This window comes from Pagrus major, chromosome 18 (genome assembly GCF_040436345.1).
Source record: "Pagrus major chromosome 18, Pma_NU_1.0".
Lineage (NCBI taxonomy): Eukaryota > Metazoa > Chordata > Actinopteri > Spariformes > Sparidae > Pagrus > Pagrus major.
In genome coordinates this window covers 36,586,651-36,606,241 of record NC_133232.1, presented here as the reverse complement: position 1 = coordinate 36,606,241, position 19,591 = coordinate 36,586,651, and the positions used below count along the sequence as shown (strand labels likewise).

The following is a 19,591-nucleotide window of genomic DNA, read 5'->3' as shown; positions in this document are numbered from 1 at the left end:
AGGTCCATTTTAAAAAAAGCTAAACTGAGGTCAGACAATAGCTGATGGCTTCTGAGACTGCACTCTGACCAGTGCATCCCACCTTTTTAATCTCCACACATACTGTTTGCCTGCATGCAACCAAAGCCTGCTCAAACATGATTGGTCAATACTACTCAGACTACAAATGTAAACCAGAACACTTCTGAAACCAATGTGGTGTCCCTTGCCTACAGACTTTGCATTCATTGGCAGAATTCATCATTGTAGGTATTTTCATTGAAAAGATGTTGACTTAAAATTGCACTATGAGTAAATTTAGGTAATCAAAGGGCTCATAATGTAAAGTAATGTAATTTGATAATGAGGTTTATTGTGTAGCCACAGGATTATTTTCTGTTTCAAAGTTTGTTCACGTTCTTTCAATAAACTGTAAAGCAAAATGCTTTTCCTTTGAGTTTGTACACAGAAACGTTACATCAGAACCTGTCCCAGTGTTCACACAAACGCAGCGTGTGGCACACTTGTGCCACATTCTTACTTTGAACTCCTACGTTTCTGATTTCTCCTCGAAACAAACCTCTCACCTTCCTTCCTCACATATTAGAGAGCTGTTATGTAACAGAGTAATGGTAGCACAGGATGATAGAGTGGAAGTCGCCTTTTATCTCTTTCTGGAAGCAAACTTTTTTTTTCTATTCTCTCTGTTGTTCCTCAAAGCTAATGGAAGCGAGGTTCACATCAGCAACGTTCACTTTGAAGACACCGGCGCCTATACCTGCATCGCCAAAAATGAGGCTGGCGTGGACGAGGACATCTCTTCGCTATTTGTGGAGGACTCTGCGCGAAAAACTCGTATGTATAAGTCATGATGTCCGTCTCTGTTTTTATTCAGGAGATAATGGAGCCATGCAAATGGAGCTCTTAATAATTTATCCTCTGAAGTCTTAATAGTTTATATCCTGTGATGCAATGATAGAGCCTCTGCCAGGGAAATAATGGTGATACTATCTTTACCCTCCACATCTCCTGGTTTGGAAGCAGAACAATTGTTCATGCACTCTTCCGTCCACTCAGGAAGACTCTTTTGTGTCTCGTATCTTATCTCATTTTAGCTGGTATACACAAGGGCCGCAACTAAGAGTTATTGTCATTAGTGCTGAAATAATAAGTTGATTAAAGCGAGGGTTAGTAAGTCATTCAAGATGACGTTTTTGTTATGATTGTAGAAAATCTCCTGACAACAATGAATGAATCAAATGCCCTGTAAAACAAAAGGAAAAAATCCAGTATCTGTGGCTGCTGCAGGCCTCTAATAAGCCCATCCAAGAGTCTCATGTTGATTGTTTATGATGGTAATGTTCGGTGTTTCTAACTTGTGAGAGAGACATGAGGTAGTTGTGTATGATTAGTGACCCAGTACACAACCACTGAGCCTGCTGTTCAGCAGCCAAGTCAGTAGCACTCGGCACACAGCCCCTGTCAAAGAACAGCAACGGCAGACTGTCGTTCAGCCGCTAACAAAGTAGCACAAAGCACTTGGCCCCTGACCCCAAGAACAGACCCGTGGCAACAGACTTGCTCAGTGGCTAACCCAGTTAGCACAAAGCACAAACCTACAGCAGTAAAGAGCAACTGTAATGTCAACATGACGGCTATTTTGCTTGTGGGCATGAGTGTTTATTTCTGTATTTGTTAGACACTCAGTGAAGTCTGAACGGAGCGATGGGATATTTCAAATGTTACCTTGTAAAAACTAGCTTGAACAATCTGAACAACCCCAGCTTTAATTAGTCGATCAACAGAAAATAAGTTTAATCTCAAAAATGCCAAACATCCACTGTTTCTTGCCTCTCAAACAGAGGTTTGCTGATTTTCTTAGATTTTTAAATCCTTGTAAATTAGATAATTATGACTGGCACAATTTTCTGAATTGTTTTGTCTTACAAATGGTATAAAACCATTGACATGTATAAAGGCCCACCATTTATAACATCAAATTACTAATTAAATCCACACTGCTTAAAAGAAACAACCTAAAATGACAGAAACCATCCCTGGGAATAATTTCTTTGATGTGTACTTTGAGTTTTCAGTTTGGATCACGTTCGATGTGTTGTGTAATTTGTAATGGTGAAACAACTGAATGTTTGGCATTTTAAATTACAAACTTGTATTGATTATCAAAATTATTGTCAGTAACTATCTTTCAATTGATTAACAGACTAATCATTTGACACTCTATTCTCCAAACTTTCCCCTCTATCATGCTCCACATCAGTGATTTTGGGCTATACTAATTGATTAAGGTGATATTTGACATTAGTCGTCACCTGTCGATATGCACCGTGTAACATTGGGGTTGTGACACGAGTGACCTTATTCAAATTGAGAAGCATTTCTCGACACAAACAATCTCCTCTTGTACCCTCCGCGTGATCAGAGTCTCACACGGTAATTAACTTTGACCTTCTCAGAAATGTCAGAATCTGTCTTTGGGGTTCAAGACCAGTTGTTAGTTTGTTGTATTTTCCTGTGGGGTAATTAGATTTCCCAAACAGCACACTTAGCAACTTTGCAGTCGAGTCACACAACTCGTGTACTCCGTCCCACACCTCCGCTGGACCCGACTCGTTTAGATGTCATCCCCGTGGTACGACACTTCCTCCACCCAGCCTGTCATGAATCAGAGGATCATGCTTGGCGAGGTCAGGAGTCACTTGTGTGCTTTGAAGCTTTTGAAGCTCTACTGCAGGCCAAAATGGTACTTGGAGTTGGATATTGCAGACATTTTTAGAGTGAGAAACCCCACAGGACAGGAGTTCAAAGGGATGTCAGCAGACAGCCAGACGTGGCTACACTGCTACATTATAAAATGTAGAAAGAAAAAAAACAGACTTTACTACACTGTTGTAGTCTGGCATGAATAAACTTGACCCACTCTAGTCTTCCTATGAGAATACCACTTTTATTCAAATAGTACTAACGTGACAAAATGGAAGTTGACTATATATCTTCCCTCTGTCAGCCTCAATAATAATATAAAATATACATCCTGACAAGTCGTTTAGCTCGGAAGAGTTTCTTAAAAGAATTTCTTCAGCTGAGGAATTTTAGCACACAGTATAACTGAATAATTACTTCAAAATGTTGTCACGTCCCAGAAAAGTCTCAAGGATAAGGCTTGTGTTACTGTAGTCGTAACAATTCCCATTAAATCTTTTTAACTATTGATTAAGCTGCCAATTGACGCTTTTTTGGCCTTTAAAATGTCAAAAATACACATTATAAAGATATACATGACACACAAAATTATTTTTTAATGAATGAATGTCTAGATTATGTCTAAGCTTTAGCAAAACAGTTAATAAAAATGATCTAGGTTGATTGACAAATAGATTAATCAATACAATGAATAGTTTGAGCTCTAAAATTGTAAACTCTTAATATTTTCACACATAAAAAGGGTTTGTTGTTATTTTCATCTTCTCTGCTCACTTGCTAACTAGTTTTCAAGCACTCTTAAATGCAATAACACTTAAATTGTTATAGCTGACTCAATATGTGGGCGGATATTATTAAATCAAATCATTTTTTTTTTTTTCAAATTAGTTGAGCTACTCTACAAACTCTCCACGTAACCCCGGCAACAGGAGAAATGCATGCAGGGTGCAAGTACAGCTTCTTGGAAATCGCTGCTCTATGGCACAGGGAATAAGTTATCACAGCCTTCAGAGACACACAGTAGACAATAAGTGTCAGTAAGATAAGTTCAGTCATGAGTTTTGATGGCCACACAAGATAATCAGCAAAAAATGAGCTTTAAGCTTGAAGAGCTGTTGATGCTCTAAGATGGCTCATATATGGTTTACTACCAGTTAAACAGTATTTTTAATGGCCTGTATACATCGTTTCTTTTTGTCACTGCAGTTTGTCTTTGTGCAGCATATGTTGCCATGATTTTCCAGACTGTTTCCCTATAATATTAATGATAACAATCAATATTTCTACAGTTTTTATGTTGTACTGATGCGCCTGCAGTTTTGATCGCAGATGATTTAGTGTCTTTGGAGATCTGTTAGTTGTCGCATGTTTCTTTGTTATCTTACATATCAGAAAGAAAAGCTTTATTTTCAGCTCTCTTTAGCAGCTGAAAAAATGTATCTTGTTAATTGGCGTTGGATCCAATATCACTGACATCTGTAGCAGTGTTTGTACCTGTGAATTATTCTCAGGAAGTTTCACTTTGCTTACCTCCAGTTTGAAATAAAGAACATAGGGCTGATAAGTTAACAAACACAAAGGATGAACTCAGTAACTCTTTAAGCCAAAGGCAGACATGTTTATGTATTCAAAGCCTGTCTCCCGTCTTTATTCACATAGAAATCACAGGACAAAGAAAGAGGAATATGAGATTGTCCAGCTTTACGAGTTTAATTAGTTTAATAGTCAGAAAGGGTCAAGTCAAATTATTTCTCAGTTGTTGCAGTAGTTAAAAGTGCTTTTAACACAGGGCCGTCACAGGGTTAGGGTTAGGCAAGTTCTTCACAGCGAACAACCGTCTGTGAGAAAACTCTTTCACACGGGACAAAACCGACAGTAACACCCACTAACATCTGTTTTTTCAGACATGACGCATGTTGAAGTTAAAGTTGCTGGCTTGTTAATATTTTTCCATCCCTCCCTGTTCAAGCAGCACTCGAACAATCGTTCAGTCAGCAGATAAAAAAAAAGTTGCAACCGTTACATTGTCAGTGGCTTCTGTGTCACTACTGGAGCGCTGCCAGCTGCCTGATCAGTTCTGAGCAGATGCACATCTCGACAGATGAGAAAGAAGCGATTCCTCATGTCTGAGCTACTTCCACCATCATCTCCAGAAAAAAAGGAATTACAGTGGTTAACCGCGGAGATTTTTTTTTATAGGCTACGTATGTCGGTCTATAGGTTACTTACATACAGACACACTGTCTGTTACGGCTTCACTCGAGGAGTCTGAGCACCAGATTCAAGGAAAGCTCCTTGTATTTCACATCATTTAGCGTTTTTGTTTTTTTTCCTCAATAATTAACCAGTTAGTTACCAGTTAATGGGTGTCGGCTTTTTCAAAAGCAAAATGAACCAAAACTGACATCCCTAGTCAGAATGTTAACGATTAAGACTTAAATAAATAAAACAAAAAGATAAAACAAGCTTAATGAACGTAGTCCGACGAGTTATATGATCTGCTGCTTCCTACTGCTTCCTGTTCCTGACACATAAGAAAAGACAGAGAAACAGAAAGAGTTAATCACCTAGTTTAGCTGCATTTAAAAAACCTGCACAGACGCTAATTTTGGTATAAAATGGTGGGAGTGAGGGGTGTGACAAAGAAAGTACATGGTATACTATTTTTAAAAAAATCAGGTCCACTCAGAGTGTGAACGTTTTCAGTTTGAGGAAAAATACTCATCAATGTTTAAACATCTTTTCTTCAATGTGTGAAATAGCTACACACTTATTAATCGATAATTGTGAGGTAAATATTTAATCAAAGGATCAGATAAAGGTGTGAAACCAATAAAAGTAGATGGACGGTAGATTTTCTACACACTAAATCTGAAGGGCAAGAAGAGAAACAGAGCGATATTTGACTGCAGCCGTGTTTATGGCTGAGCTGCTGCTCACATAAGACGGTGAAACAAACAAAGATAAAACTCATTAAGTCTGTGAGAAGGCTGCAGGTTTGAGTTTTGACCCTCTCCTGTCATTTGCATTATCTTGGCATTTGATTAGCCACCGGAGATGGACAGATATTCTTATTGGGCTCTCCAATAAGGGGGCGGCTGGGTGATATTTCCTCGGAAAGCTGCCAGCTGCCGTCGATACATTAGGCCAGAACAGAGCGGCGAGGAGAGGCTGAGCTGCTCGTGTGTGTTCGTGATGCTCAGTGTTCACACAGCAAACTTCATCAGGCAAAAGAGTCGTTGCACACGGAAACTGTTTCTACCTGACTGATTTTTGTTCTGTCAGAGGATATTAATATGTTTAACAAGCAGCTGTTACAGCAAATATTAAAAATAAAACACCAGTGGACACTTTGGACATTTTGCTTAGTGCAAACAGATTATCCTGCAATTAATGTCGGGCTGTTCGTTCAGCTGAAGTTGTTGAATGTGTTCGTTTTAACAGCCCAGTTTACACCCAACCGGCTGTGAGAGGCAGCCTGGCACTGCTGCAGATACTAGAGTCTCACACTGAAATGATTTGTGCGTGTTTATCCTGGACTCTATGTAGTTTCTTTTCAAATATTTAAACAATTAAATTCTGTTTGACAAAGACTTATAAAAACATACTAATTCACTAATGAATGCAAATATTGTTCTACACGTTTCTATACACATATTTTAAGTTTAAAATCTTTTAGACTAGAATAGACTTACATAAAAACCTCAAGATCTTTATACCGACATACATCAACATGAGGTCACATTAATGAATGCCTTCATTCAGTACTCAGTTTTTCAATAACAACACAGCATTGAAAAATCTTTGTGTATGCTTTCAAGTGTTTTTTTGTGTTTCTATTCCATCTTCACCGTCTCTCATCCAATGTCCTGCCACAACACTGGGTGTCCATCAGCTATAAATAGGGCAAATATTCACTGTACAACCAGCTGTAGGTTTGCATGTATGCCACTTGTTACAGTACAAGTTGTTGACCAGTCACGACTGCAAAAATGTTGTCAAAAAATCATGAATTTAAAACGTGTGTGTTCCCGACTTATGTCACATTAATCACAGTGATGTCAGACTCCTCGTTCGAACCCACAGGCTGGAGTACAACTAGAGTGTGAAACCAGATTAGCTCCATATGGCACCATGTTCTGGCCAGAGACGCTCTCTAAAGTCATTGGCCCAGTTAATACCCGTCTATGGATCAGCATCTGTTTTGACATCCTGGCTTCAGGAAGAGACTACAGGGACAAAATGAGATGGGAGAAATGTAATTAATGGAGATCTGACCTTCACCACACCAAAACTAACATCTCTAAATCAACCGTGACTAACATACTGTACAAGTTTTAGCGTTTCAAGCCAAACCTCTAATAAAACACCTTTTAATCATACTTAAAACAACTTTTTTGCTTAAACGTGTCATTCTGACGTGAATACAGATTGCACAATGTAATGACCGCAGAAAAATGACAACATCCGCGTATAGATTAGTTCTCAGTAAGCCTCACTTTCACGATGCTACTCAGTCTGCCAGCAGGCTGGATTTATGATTGCAGCCTGTAACTGCCTTTACATCACACTGAGATCAGGGTTTCTACGTGGACGTGGAATTCTTTCTTATTGTCTGCATTTTATCCTACATTTTGACCTTACTTGACTAAACGTTGACTTGAACCCAGCATCATGAATAGGATCATGAAACTTTTTGCATATAATCATCCTTCCACAAGACCCAATGAAGATATGACTTCTAAAACACTCTTAACTACTTCCCTCTGTCACATTTTCCACATTTTGTGACGCTGTTAGTCCTTCTGTCTCCTAGCTTTTGCAATAAGCATTAGATGTTCACAAGTGCTGATTTAATTGTCTTCGGGCTCAGGGCAAAGATATGCACATTATTAAAACGGGTGGCGTTTGCCTTTAAGTAGCAAAATCGAGAACTCTTTCAACCAAGAGTTGTGCACAGAAGTCGAGATGCTGGTGGGCATGTTGCGGCGCCAGACTCCTCTTGATCTAATACCATTGATTTGAAACAGACACAAATTCAAATGACACGTCGTGATTATACTTGGAAATGTTTTAGAAATCTGACTTTGTGGGGAAGTAATGATCTCATTCTGTGAAAGCACTTTGTTTATGACCTGCCTGAGGCTTTTCATTCAGACACTTGAATAAGAGAGCTGAATAACTAACTAAGCCAGTTGTCAAAGGGCTGAATAAGGTATTAAGCAGGAGATGAACTGAAAAACATGATTTTATGAGCGAGGCATGAATGATTTCTTTAGATGAATTCACCAGAGGAGCTTGAAGGTCAGAACCTTCTCTTCACAGGCGCAGCATTAAAGTGAATTGTTTTTCTCCCAAATTTACCAAAGCGCTTCTTTGTGTGGGGAAACCTGAGCAGTCACTATTCTGAGATGTCTTTAACACGGAGTCTGTCACCAGCAGGCAGAGCACCATCCATCTCTGACAGTCTGCTGCTAAACTGGCATAAATATCTGCCCTTCACAATGTGCCAATTATTTCTGCAATGTCAGAGGATCTGCAGGGCTCACAATGAGCGTTTGTTGCGTTAGTGTCTCCACTTTATGTCTCTACATTATGCTGCACTTCATGCCTCATCTCAGGGACCTGCAGAGCAGCGTATAGTGGATATACCAGCTCGAGCAGATTCCCCTTTGCCCTCTTTATCTGAAGGGCCCTTCTGGATCAAATAAAGGGATAATAATTATACAATCATCCTGCATCGTCCTTAGTGCCACTTATATCTTTCAGTGACTGATTTGAGGAAGACGTTCCACTCGTACTTTACTTCTTTTCTTTCTTTGTTATCTTTGCAGCTGAATTAAGTAAGTGTGAGCTGTGATGCACTGAGCAGTCATGATTAGTTTGTATGAAGTTTCACTGTATGGCCATTTCTTTCCTAATTGGTCCTCATTAGAAAGGTAATTAGCATAGAGGACACAACATGGCAGCAGCACTGGTGTTTTATTTGCGGTCACTGTGCTGTTACAGTTACTGTTAAACCCTTTCTTATAATTAAGACTAATAAGATTGTGGACGTTTTTATCTCTTACATTTTAAATTTTCATCACTTTGTACAGCTAATTAATGGCTTCACCACGTCACAATGCACATCTCAGCACTCACAGTTACTGAAAAATGTTAATGGGCTTACAGTTGACTGGTTAGCTAAGGTTAATGCAGGATTTCATAAATAGAGTTTCATTTTGGATACACATTGCTTACAGTGATGTGACCTCTAAAGAGAGGTAACTTATGCAGCATTCACATGGACTCAGGCAGACGGTCAACATAACTTTAATGGAAGCGAGCAGGATGATAAAATCAGGTGAGACCAGCAGAGAATACCAACGCTAGCGGTAGACGACATTGCTGAACTGCTTCTGGACAACAAAGAGATAAAAGTCTTAGTTTTTCAGATCTTCTTTCAATATCCACTTTGAATATGAATAAATGACCTTTCGTTTTGGGAGGAATTTAAGATGAATTTTAAGTTTGTGAAAGAATAATAAAGGATAAGTTCACCCAAAAAATGAGAATCTAGTCTTTAGTTATTCAGCTTCATAATAATCCACAAAACATTTCTGGAGCTTCACAGCAGAACGGTGTTGAAGCATTCTCCGAAAAAAACTGAAGTAGGTGGGGAATCCAAGTCTCCGGAAACGCAGAGATCCAACCTCGATGCATGGTCAAGCTTGTGCACCCTTCTTCAGACTGGCTTATACTATTAGCTTAGCAGCTACAGTGAAGATTGTGACTTTAAATAGCGTGTAAATAACGTATTTTCAAATCAGTTTGGGATCTCGTGCACAGAGTCTATTTTTATTTCAGTTATTTTTTTACGTTTTAAAAAAAGCCCCCATCTACTTGAGTTATTTCATGAGTTAAATCATGATTGAATATTCATTTTTGGGTGAACTCATCCTATAAGAGAACGCTGCTTTTTATAGCCACATGTATTAATAGAAGAGGTACGTAAACTAATAGACAGGAAATAATTTATTTAACATTTTTTTTATTTAACATTTTATTCAGAAAAAAAAAGTCTCTATAGCAACATATCATCATTCGTGTTTAGTTCTCGTCCTGTCGTTCCATCAGACTCTCTTTGATTGTAACGTTTTGTCTGAACAGTGTTGACCATCAGATCTGTCTGAATCCACGAGGAAGAAACAAAAGGAAGAGAAACTAGAAGCTGAGCGAGGCAGCGAAAGGACAGACGTCTTTATAAACTTGGTTTCATAAAAACAGTTGGTCACGTAAACAATTATGACTCAAATATTAAGTCACCATTACGTATCTTTGCCTCTGGACTAAAAAACAACATCGCAGCTAAGTTGCAACTTATTTTACAGGAGAGTGTAGGCCACACTGTCATATCTCTGCTCACGACTCCAGTATCTATACTTTACTGTAGTCGACTTCATATTCTGTTTTCTTCGCTCAATGCTTCGATGCATCATGACTCACAGTAAAGTAATGTGTGACCTTCACAAACCTCAGCAGGAACAGAAAGTCCTGAAACTCCAGTGGGCTGGAAAGTGAGTTTTGAATGTTGCAGTGAAAACATCTTCATTTAGTCACTGGGATGATTTCACCTGTTTCATTTGCATCCAAACATGGCAGATAATTGTTGATCACTATTATTGATCGCTTCATATGTCATGTCATTTCATCGTAAATCCTCTCATTGCCCTTTTTTATTGTCTACATTTTATAGACTCGGCTGTCCTGTGCTCTCTGAACCTCACCCAGTGCCGTCTGCTACATACTCCGCTGTCGTTACTCTTTAAGTCTTTCTCAACTATTTCTTGACATCTAACAGTTGTTACACATTTGTTCCAGCACTCTTGATTTCACAGATTCAGATCTGTGAATTTAATCAGTAAAACCTGCTGGTGAAGTGACTGGTTGGAACAAAGCTCTGAAATCTCCGGGGCCTCGATGGCACACGGATGAGAACCACGGCTCCACACCAAAGTGTCCACAGAGCTGTTTTATTCTGTGCGGCGTGCCGTGCTGTCTGCTCCGTATCCTTTGAATAGAGAAGATCAGCTCGTGCCAAAATAGCGTCCATGTTTCCATCAGCAGTGTCCCTCCCCATCACAGCAGGCTTTCACACAGTGTTGGACACGCTGTCAGCAACAAGGAGCTCTAACCAGGCAGTGACGCTCTCCAGTGTCAGCAGCCTACTGCCTGTCGACTGGGTTTCATGCTAAAGGCTTTCTGAAATGAATATTGTAAATCCAGTGGAAAGTTTAAACGCCTTTAAGCCTTGGTTACAACATGACAGCTTATGAATATTTCTGATGATGCATTCTGTAAAAGATTAATGAAAATGGTCTTTTTTAAATATGTACATTCAAAACACAAAGAGCAGAGAGGAAAAAACAAAAGCGAAACTGAATGGACTCAGAGTGTAAAGCCCCTAAGTGACTTTACAAGCCGTTATAAATCTGATAAAGCGTTAAAAAGTCATTGTTGAGTTCATGAAATGGGAAGAATCCATCACAGTTTTTGTTTGTGATGAGCCAAACACTTAAATTTTAACATTTATTTTCAAACTTCGTGTTTTAAGCTTTTGGTTTTTTCCCCCTCAAAACCTCTCATGTTTTTCTCCAAGGATTAAGTCTTTTGAATACTTTTCTTCTTAAAGAGATGATACAGCCTTCAGTCCTCCACAGGCTTCCAGCTCTAATTCTAGTGCAGTCAGTCTTGTTATTTTGAAAGCTTTCTCACTCCACCTGAATGTAAATAGTCCTGCTGGGGACTTGTTGTTGAAGTTAGTCCTCATCTGTAGGGACTGTTGAATATATGCAGCACAGAGTTGCTCAAAGCAACGTAAAAAGAAGCTGTTAAAAATCTGGCTGAAGAATGAATGAGAACAACTACAGAAGCTGAAAGACTTCTCAGGCGTCAGAAGTGGGATCACCAGGTGAGTCATGACTGTGTGTAGTGCAGAGCGAAGAAGCCAGGTGAGAAGCACAGAGCTGTGGAGCCGATGTGTCTTCATCAGTATTCACTCTAACACTCGAGAGGTCGAGACACCGTCAGTTGGTGTCCACTTTGAATTAGAAATGAAATGATCTTATCATTTAAAATGACCTGTTGTGACTTTTCCCTGCTACTTTTACATTTTGCAAATCACACCAGAGAAATATACCCTGTAACTCTACTTATCTTCTGAGAGTTAGGATTTAATGACCTTCTCTGTGACCCCCTAAAACTCACTCGGCTTACAGTCGAGGCAAAGAAATATATCACGATGCCTTATGAGTCTTTACCCTGAATAATGAATGTTACGTTTTCTACTATCCATATTTATTCTGCCATTGTTTAAAGGATACAGTGATACCCAACACATGGCAACATGTTTCTTATTATCTACAAATCCTATGAGAAAGACCCAAACCAACAGGTACTGCCTGTGCAGCCAAAGCCTGATGTGTGTCATTCCTCTGTGCCACAGAGCTCCAATCTCCAAAAATGATTAAAAACATATCAGTCACACTCTGCACTGGGCGCCATGTCCCATCTTTACAATCAACATGAGAACTTTCTGAGCCAGTCGTACGTGGGGTTGGGCGTCGCTGATGGCCGTCATTGATCACTAAGCCCTCCACCATCGTGTGATAAAGTTCCCATGTAAGTGCAGAGAAGTCGTGTCCTCTCAGAGTTGTTCGGCTTCATTACGTGAGACAATGAAAAGAAGAAGAAATGTCTTATTGTCTCATTATTTTCTTATTAAACCAGCTCAGTTAAACACAAGACACTCTGTTAGATTGCTGGCAGCAGCGTTTTGACCACTGACATCTGTATTTCTCTCAATCAAGCCATTATTATTTGTATTCTTAGCTTAGCTTCCTCAGTTTAGCTAGCCAGCTAACTTTGTTTCAAGCTGAGGCTGAACACCGCTAAGATGGAGACCTTTTTCCACCCAGCACAGGGATGGTTGTTGGACCCTTGCCAGGCGGTGATGTGAGAGTTGACTCTCTGTGCTTTTCGTGGGTGCAGCAGTCACTCAGTGAAAACTGAGAACTCTTCCACCTCTTGGACACTTTAGGAACGTTGATTTTGATTTTGTTGATCTGTCTGGTTTCATATGACGACAACTGTTTCAGCTTAATTGGTTTGCTGATTTAGATATTAGCATTTTTCACCATGGTGTAATCTTGGCTTCACTGTAAATGAGGGTCACACTCAATGATTTCTCCAAGAATCTTAAATAAATTGCTCAGTCCTCATTGGTGCATGAAAGTGAGCAACATCATCTTTTTCCAACTGAGACTCGCCCACTTAAAACAAACAGTGACGTATAATCCTATTCTGATTAGAAAAACTGAATTATGAGATATATATTTATGGAGAATCAACAGCAAGAACATTTTAAAAAGAGGGAAAAGGGGGAAGTACTGGATAGTATTTAGGGCACTGTTGATTAAGACACCTTTGTGCTGATCTTCAGGTTTACGGGCTCTGGCTAAGACCAGGGGGTCCTGAGGCATCTTAATCCAGGCCTGGCTGAACTGTAAGACAGGTTTTGGCAGCTGCAGCTACATTATTTTCTGGCACAGCTGCAGTAAAGAAAAAATGATGTACCTGCCCTGTTATCAGTCACTGCGCTGAAAGGATGTTTGTTTAGTGTCAATGCAGATGAAGAAAAAAGCAAGAAGAGGGAAATATTTTTCTCTTTCATTTGCGTTCATGTTCCGCTTCCTCATTGTAACTGCCTACAGCAGTGAGCAGGCGCTCGGCATTTTCCCAACACTTGGAGTTTGTCGGTAATGGAGTATTCGTGCATTGCTTATAATTAAAGCAGAACTTACTGCAGGGGTCAATGTTTCCAAGAAACTTCTGGGATAATCGCTGGAAAGAGCAGAAAAACCCTGCACACCCAAGGCAGAGTTAAATTTTGCATTTCCATCTACTGTGACCCAATTACTCTACCTATATTATGCATTCGCTGTCTCCTGCCATGCTGCGATGGTGAACACCACAGGCTGTTTGGCCCACTGTCGCAGTAGCGTGCTCTTGTAAACAAATTGAATTTATGTAACCTTGCTGACGGGTAGGAACGGCAGAGTCCAGGCTGGCTGGTGAGCGTGGCACTCCCAATGTTTGGGGCCCAGTGGAAACACAGTTATTACGACCAGAAAGAGTGAACTCACCGCCTACAGTGGCAGCCGGCTTGTTTTGTTATATGGATGATGAAGTTGATGTATGGGCCCCTTGTATGCGCAGAACAGCCACAGTCTTTCTGCCAAGTGATGAATAGCATCAATACTGTGGGCTATTGGAAAAGACCGGGGCACACAAGATCTCATCTCAACTCCTCTTTCCCATTTTCTCCATTTTCCATTTTTGGCACATCTCAGATAAATTGTATTGTTTTCCTTTTTGTTTTGTCCTTCCTGTCCTCCTCTCCTTGTCCCTCTATCTATAGACCTCACTCCTTTTGTGCAACTTTTAATGAGCTAAAAGGTATGCAAGAGTGCACAGGAAACACTCGACAAAGCACTTTTGAAAGATTAAGGCTGACTAACGGCACAGTGGTGTCTCGTTGGCTTTGTCTCCCCCTCCTTTTCTTTCTCTGCATCTGTCCACCCGAGCAAGAGGCTGCGGGAATGAGCATTGCAATAGAGGCTAGATTAGAATCGGATGTGAATTGGGCTGGAGATTGGTTTGTAGGCTGAAAATGCCTGAAAATGGAAGATGGGGTGGAAGCAGAGGGAAGACCGGGGGACAGAGGAACAATGAGAGAGAAGGTCACCAATAAAAAGCCAGTGTGAGAGGATAGTAGTGCTGGGTGTGGGTTGGAGGATATGAATGATGAGCAGCAAGTTGCTCTGATATTTGCATAGAAAATAACTTTATAATTTCTCCAGATTTTCTCCTTGCTACACCCTTTAGTCATGTAATTTTAAGTAATAGCATCTCTCTCTCAGAGTGCCCAGTGGCTGCTTTTAAAACCAGCAGCTGGTCTGTGTTTTAGGTCGCCCATTAAAGCACTCAGGGTGTTTTGTGGCTTTCATTCCACATTTCATGTCATTAGTCACCACTAAGTGAATTTAATGAGAAATTACCTGTTGTAGGAGCCATAACTGGGTTTGCCACTGAAGGAAGAGCACACTAATCCCTCCTAATGACTTATGATTATCATCGGAGCCTGAAACATGTGGAGTACTCAGGGGTTTAAAGGCAGCCTAACAAAAAGAAGAAGAAAAATCTTATTGATGGACGATGACCTGAGGCCTCATTAAAGGAAAATGTCCTAAATGATTGTCAATCATCAAAGATTCTTATCTTTCTGAGACAGAAGAATTTCCTAAACTCATGTCTGCGTCCTTGATGTGAGCTTCTCCAACAGCCAACAGTTAGCGTATCCATCAGGCTAACATTAATGTTAGCCCACTAACAGGCCAACAACAATGTTAGCTTCTCCAATAGGCTAAAATCTTTGCTAACTTTTCTAACAGGCTGATTCTAGAGTCAGCTTCTCCATCAGAAACGGTTTGATCAATAATTGAACATTTTCCACATCTTCATTGTCATTACCATACAGACCTCAGGACAGAGTCTATTCCATTCTCACTTTTTTAGGAAATTCTTCAGTTTCAAATTGGTATCCTGAGGAAAGAGGATTTTTTTCACAAGTGTAGTTTGAAAAAAATGTTACTGTAACACAGAAAATCCCACATATCATCTGAACTGAGATGAGATGGGTTTAGTCGTATTTTAGGTCTTTCTCTGTGAGCATACTTGGGTTGCAGCATCCAAAAATCATGAGCTGTTTTACAGCACTTGTAGTTTGTTGACTGCACTCCATTTTCCAGTGTTTGGTATCAAATTATTTCCAAGCAGAGGGCTCTATCGATTATTTGTTGCACTAGGTGTCAGAGAGACCGTTTCCATAAAACTTTCATGCGCTCTGCTTTCCTGTTTGCCTCAATTGGAGTTAGTGTTTGGGTGTTAACTCTCACAAAGGGACCTTATTGATTCTTTCATTGATTTCCAACCATCCTTTCCTCTTTTTCTCTCTCACAGTGGCAAACATTTTGTGGCGAGAAGAAGGTATGTCTAGACTGCTCCTGCTTCACTATAACATTCATTAAACTGAGTTAATTGAATTTTTGTAATAGGGTTACTGAACTGTGGTGAGAAGGATTAAATGATTTGATGCTGTGAGAGTAGATAGCGACGTTGTAGGCTTATTTCCTTTGCAAATGTTCACACTTTAGACTCATAAGCTATTTTAGGTTTGTACTGTAACAGAGCTGTTTTCTGCTTCCTCTCCAGGTCTCGGCATTGGCAACATGTTCTATGTTTTCTATGAGGACGGTATTAAAGTCATTCAGCCTGTGGCATGTGAGATCCAACGACACATTAAACCCAGTGAGAAGCTGCTGGCTCTGCAGGTGAGTGGTCGGGCAAAGGAAACATTAGCTTTTTTTGAACAATGACTCAGTTTTAGAGTGATTCATTCGGAGGTGGACTGGACTATCCCAGCCATGTGTGTGAGAGGAAGCTGTGAGGAGGAGGACCGGGGCCTCACTGCTGGCACAGATCATCCCTTTCTATCTACTATTAAGGATCCCGGTGCTGCAAACCGCTGATTTCCAAACAGAAACATTCTATTGCCAACATAGAAAATGCAGCAGTCTCCTGCGTAATTTAGGTTACGTTTTGATGAGCAATCTTTATTTATTTATTTCAGCTTCAAGCAGTGTGGTTTAGTCTGACACAATACCTGTGAACCTCAGCTGATTATTGCAATGGAAAGAATTCTAGTTTCCGGCTCATAATCAGCTCTAACTCATCCACAAAACATGCAGTCGTGAATTCATGTAACGATGACCTAAAATATGAAAGTACACTAATCAAAACTGCTAAATGTTTTAATGTCAGACGAGTTTTGTCTCACACTGCAACAAAAAAAATCTAATTTTAATCCAAGCACCTGCAGCAGCTCTGTCTTCATCTCAAGTGTTTGTTTACACTTCAATTCATTAACACGAGGTTGATACCCCCAAAAAAGGCACTGAATAAACATATTTTTCTACAGTTGGCCCGCAATGATGTTTGATTTGGCCTGCCAGAAGTTTGTAACAAAAAAAATTAAAATAATTTAAAAGACCATACTACGGATCGCTGTTCATGCTGTTTTACTTTTTGTAAAAAGGGTTTTTAAAAAAAGGTAAAAATGCTCTTTAATTATGTGGGAGCCCTAATTATTAATTATTTTTCATAATCTGAGTAACAGGAAGTCAGACGAATAAGGGAACCGGGGAACCTACACTCTACATTTACTACCACTAGACAACTTCACTATCATCCTTTTCCTCTGCAATCATAATCAGTTGACACAATCAGTGTCGATTGAAAAATCAGGAATAGTCCCAGATATCAAAATAAAACTACTACACAGAACGTTTAGCTGCTCCTCAACACAGAACCGGTAAACACAGATGCTTCAGTGTCCTGATAAGCAGCTCGTCAAGCAGCTGTGAGGCTGACGTGATAGCTGCGGTGTAGACGGGGGATAGCAGGGTTTGTTTTTACAAATGTGGTGGTTGTGGTACGCAACAGACTTTTAATTGCTTTGCTTGGATGTTGTTTTTTCTTTATTTAACCAAAATGCTGCTTGGGAGTCATAGCTGACTTCCCTTTTTAAATTAACAATGGATCAAATGGTGGCTTATAGTGGCAACCCCCCCGAAAATAATCACCAGTCTGCAATTCCTCTCAGCTCTATGAGGCATTTCAGCATCTTTCAGCTCATTGTTTTGGTTTTACAGCCCACTACACAGCTCTCATCAAGCTCGTTTCCAGCTGCAGCAGAAACTTACTGCACGACCTGCTCAGCACCAAACAGCAGAGAGAAAATGTTGTAATCAGTTCGTGAAGAAAGTCAAATATTTAACAGCCCAAGAGCCAAATAGAGCAAATCAGAAGTAAAAGGAGAGTGAATATTGGACTTACATTTGTCAGATGACCAGAAACATAACTTGGAATGAAGATTGATTGCTCCCTTTCACACTTCTATAGATTTTCTAATGCAATGAAATAGAAATTTTAAAGGGGGCATTCAACAGCGATCCTCTGAATCCTCGACAGGCATAAATCAAAAACTTTGGAATATTCTGCACCATGAAACTATAAATACTGAAACGTTTATGATGCATCTGTTTTAACACTGAACCACTGTAAGTAAAGAGGAAAGTGTTAATGTGATTTATTATCGGCTGGCCTCGACACTCCTGAGGCTTCCTGTTGCCTGACCCAGTAACAGCGACTGAAATCAATCATCAGCAGTCAATATAGTTTGTACTGGGATTTAGCTGAGATTCAGATGCAGCCAAGCAGATACAGGTTCAGTGTCCTGCTCAACAAAAGGCTTTACTGTCGCTCTTCTAGAGGACACAGCCTACAACCACTGAAATCCGAGTGTTGGAGGTTCAGAGTAGATTTGCTCATTAGGATGAATAATTGCTCACTATGACATAAAAAAGACGGCATGTAACTACAGGTGTGAATCTTCAGCCGTCAACGATCCAAATAAACGCTCCTCGATGCATCTTGATGCATCCCAATGTGTCACATCCTCATTTGTCTAAAGCCTATTACTGCACATTTAATACCATTTCTCATCACTAAATACAAGCACTCAGATAAATCTGAACTCCTTATTTATTTAAAGTTCTTTTCGAAAATCAGATTTACAATGTAAAAAGCTGCAGCTTTTCACGACCGGTGTCTGTGTGACTCTCCTCCGGACATAAACATTGCAAAACAAAACATGAACCCTTCTGCAGTGCATTACACGTTACACGTGTGCTGTAATCTACAAAAATCTTGTTTTCACACAGCAGCTCTAAGACGAGAGGCTTCCTAAATGTGGCAGACATGACTGCTGCACACACTTCTGTCAGAATTGGATGACTAAGTTGTCAGCGCTTCAGGTTTTACACACAGCGTGCATCTTCTCCATTCATGCTTTCCAGTAAATTCATAAAATCCAAAATGTTGCCAGATGTCTGTTTTGAGTCCAAAAATCCCGTATGCAAGCAAGAGAAAGCAGGCAAATTCAGTCCAAGAAAAAAACTGAAAAGAAATTCAAAACCAGAAGCCACAGAGGACACACGAAGAACAGGAACAGGCACAGGAACACAGGAGGAACAGGAACACACAAGGAACAGGCACAGGAACACAGGAGGAGCAGGGACAGGAACACACGAAGAACAGGAACACACAAGGAACAGGAACAGGCACAGGAAAACACGAAGAACAGGAACAGGAACACACGAGGAACAGGGACAGGAACACACGAGGAACAGTCACAGGAACACAGGAGGAACAGGCGCAGGAACACACGAGGAACAGGAACAGGAACACACGAGGAACAGGAACACAGGAGGAACAGGCACAGGAACACAGGAGGAGATGCAGCAACACAGGAGGAACAGGAACACAGGAGGAACAGGACCAGGAACAGACATAGGAACACAGGAGGAACACAGAAGGAACAGGCACAGGAACACAGGAGGAACAGGGACAGGCACAGGAACACAGGAACACAGGAGGAACAGGCACAGGAACACAGAAATACAGGAGGAACAGGGACAGGCACAGGAACACAGGAGGAACAGGAACACAGGAGGAGATGCAGGAACACAGGAGGAACAGGAACAGGCACAGGAACACAGGAGGAACAGGAACACAGGAGGAACACAGGAGGCACAGGAACACAGGAGGAGATGCAGGAACACAGGAGGAACAGGAACAGGCACAGGAACATAAGAACACAGGAGGAACAGGCACAGGAACATAGGAACACAGCAGGAACAGGCACAGGAACATAGGAACACAGGAG

The 19,591-nt window shown here is 40.4% G+C and overlaps 1 protein-coding gene across 1 annotated transcript in view; it reads left to right on the top strand.

Moving 5' to 3' along the window:
- The window catches only part of fstl5 (follistatin-like 5), a 170,049-nt gene that overhangs the window by 126,305 nt on the left and 24,153 nt on the right, over positions 1-19,591 (top strand). The window contains exons 10-12 of the mRNA XM_073487367.1: positions 700-834; positions 15,766-15,792; positions 16,018-16,136. Coding sequence (XP_073343468.1) covers positions 700-834; positions 15,766-15,792; positions 16,018-16,136 — 281 coding nt within the window. The remainder of the gene's footprint in view (positions 1-699; positions 835-15,765; positions 15,793-16,017; positions 16,137-19,591) is intronic.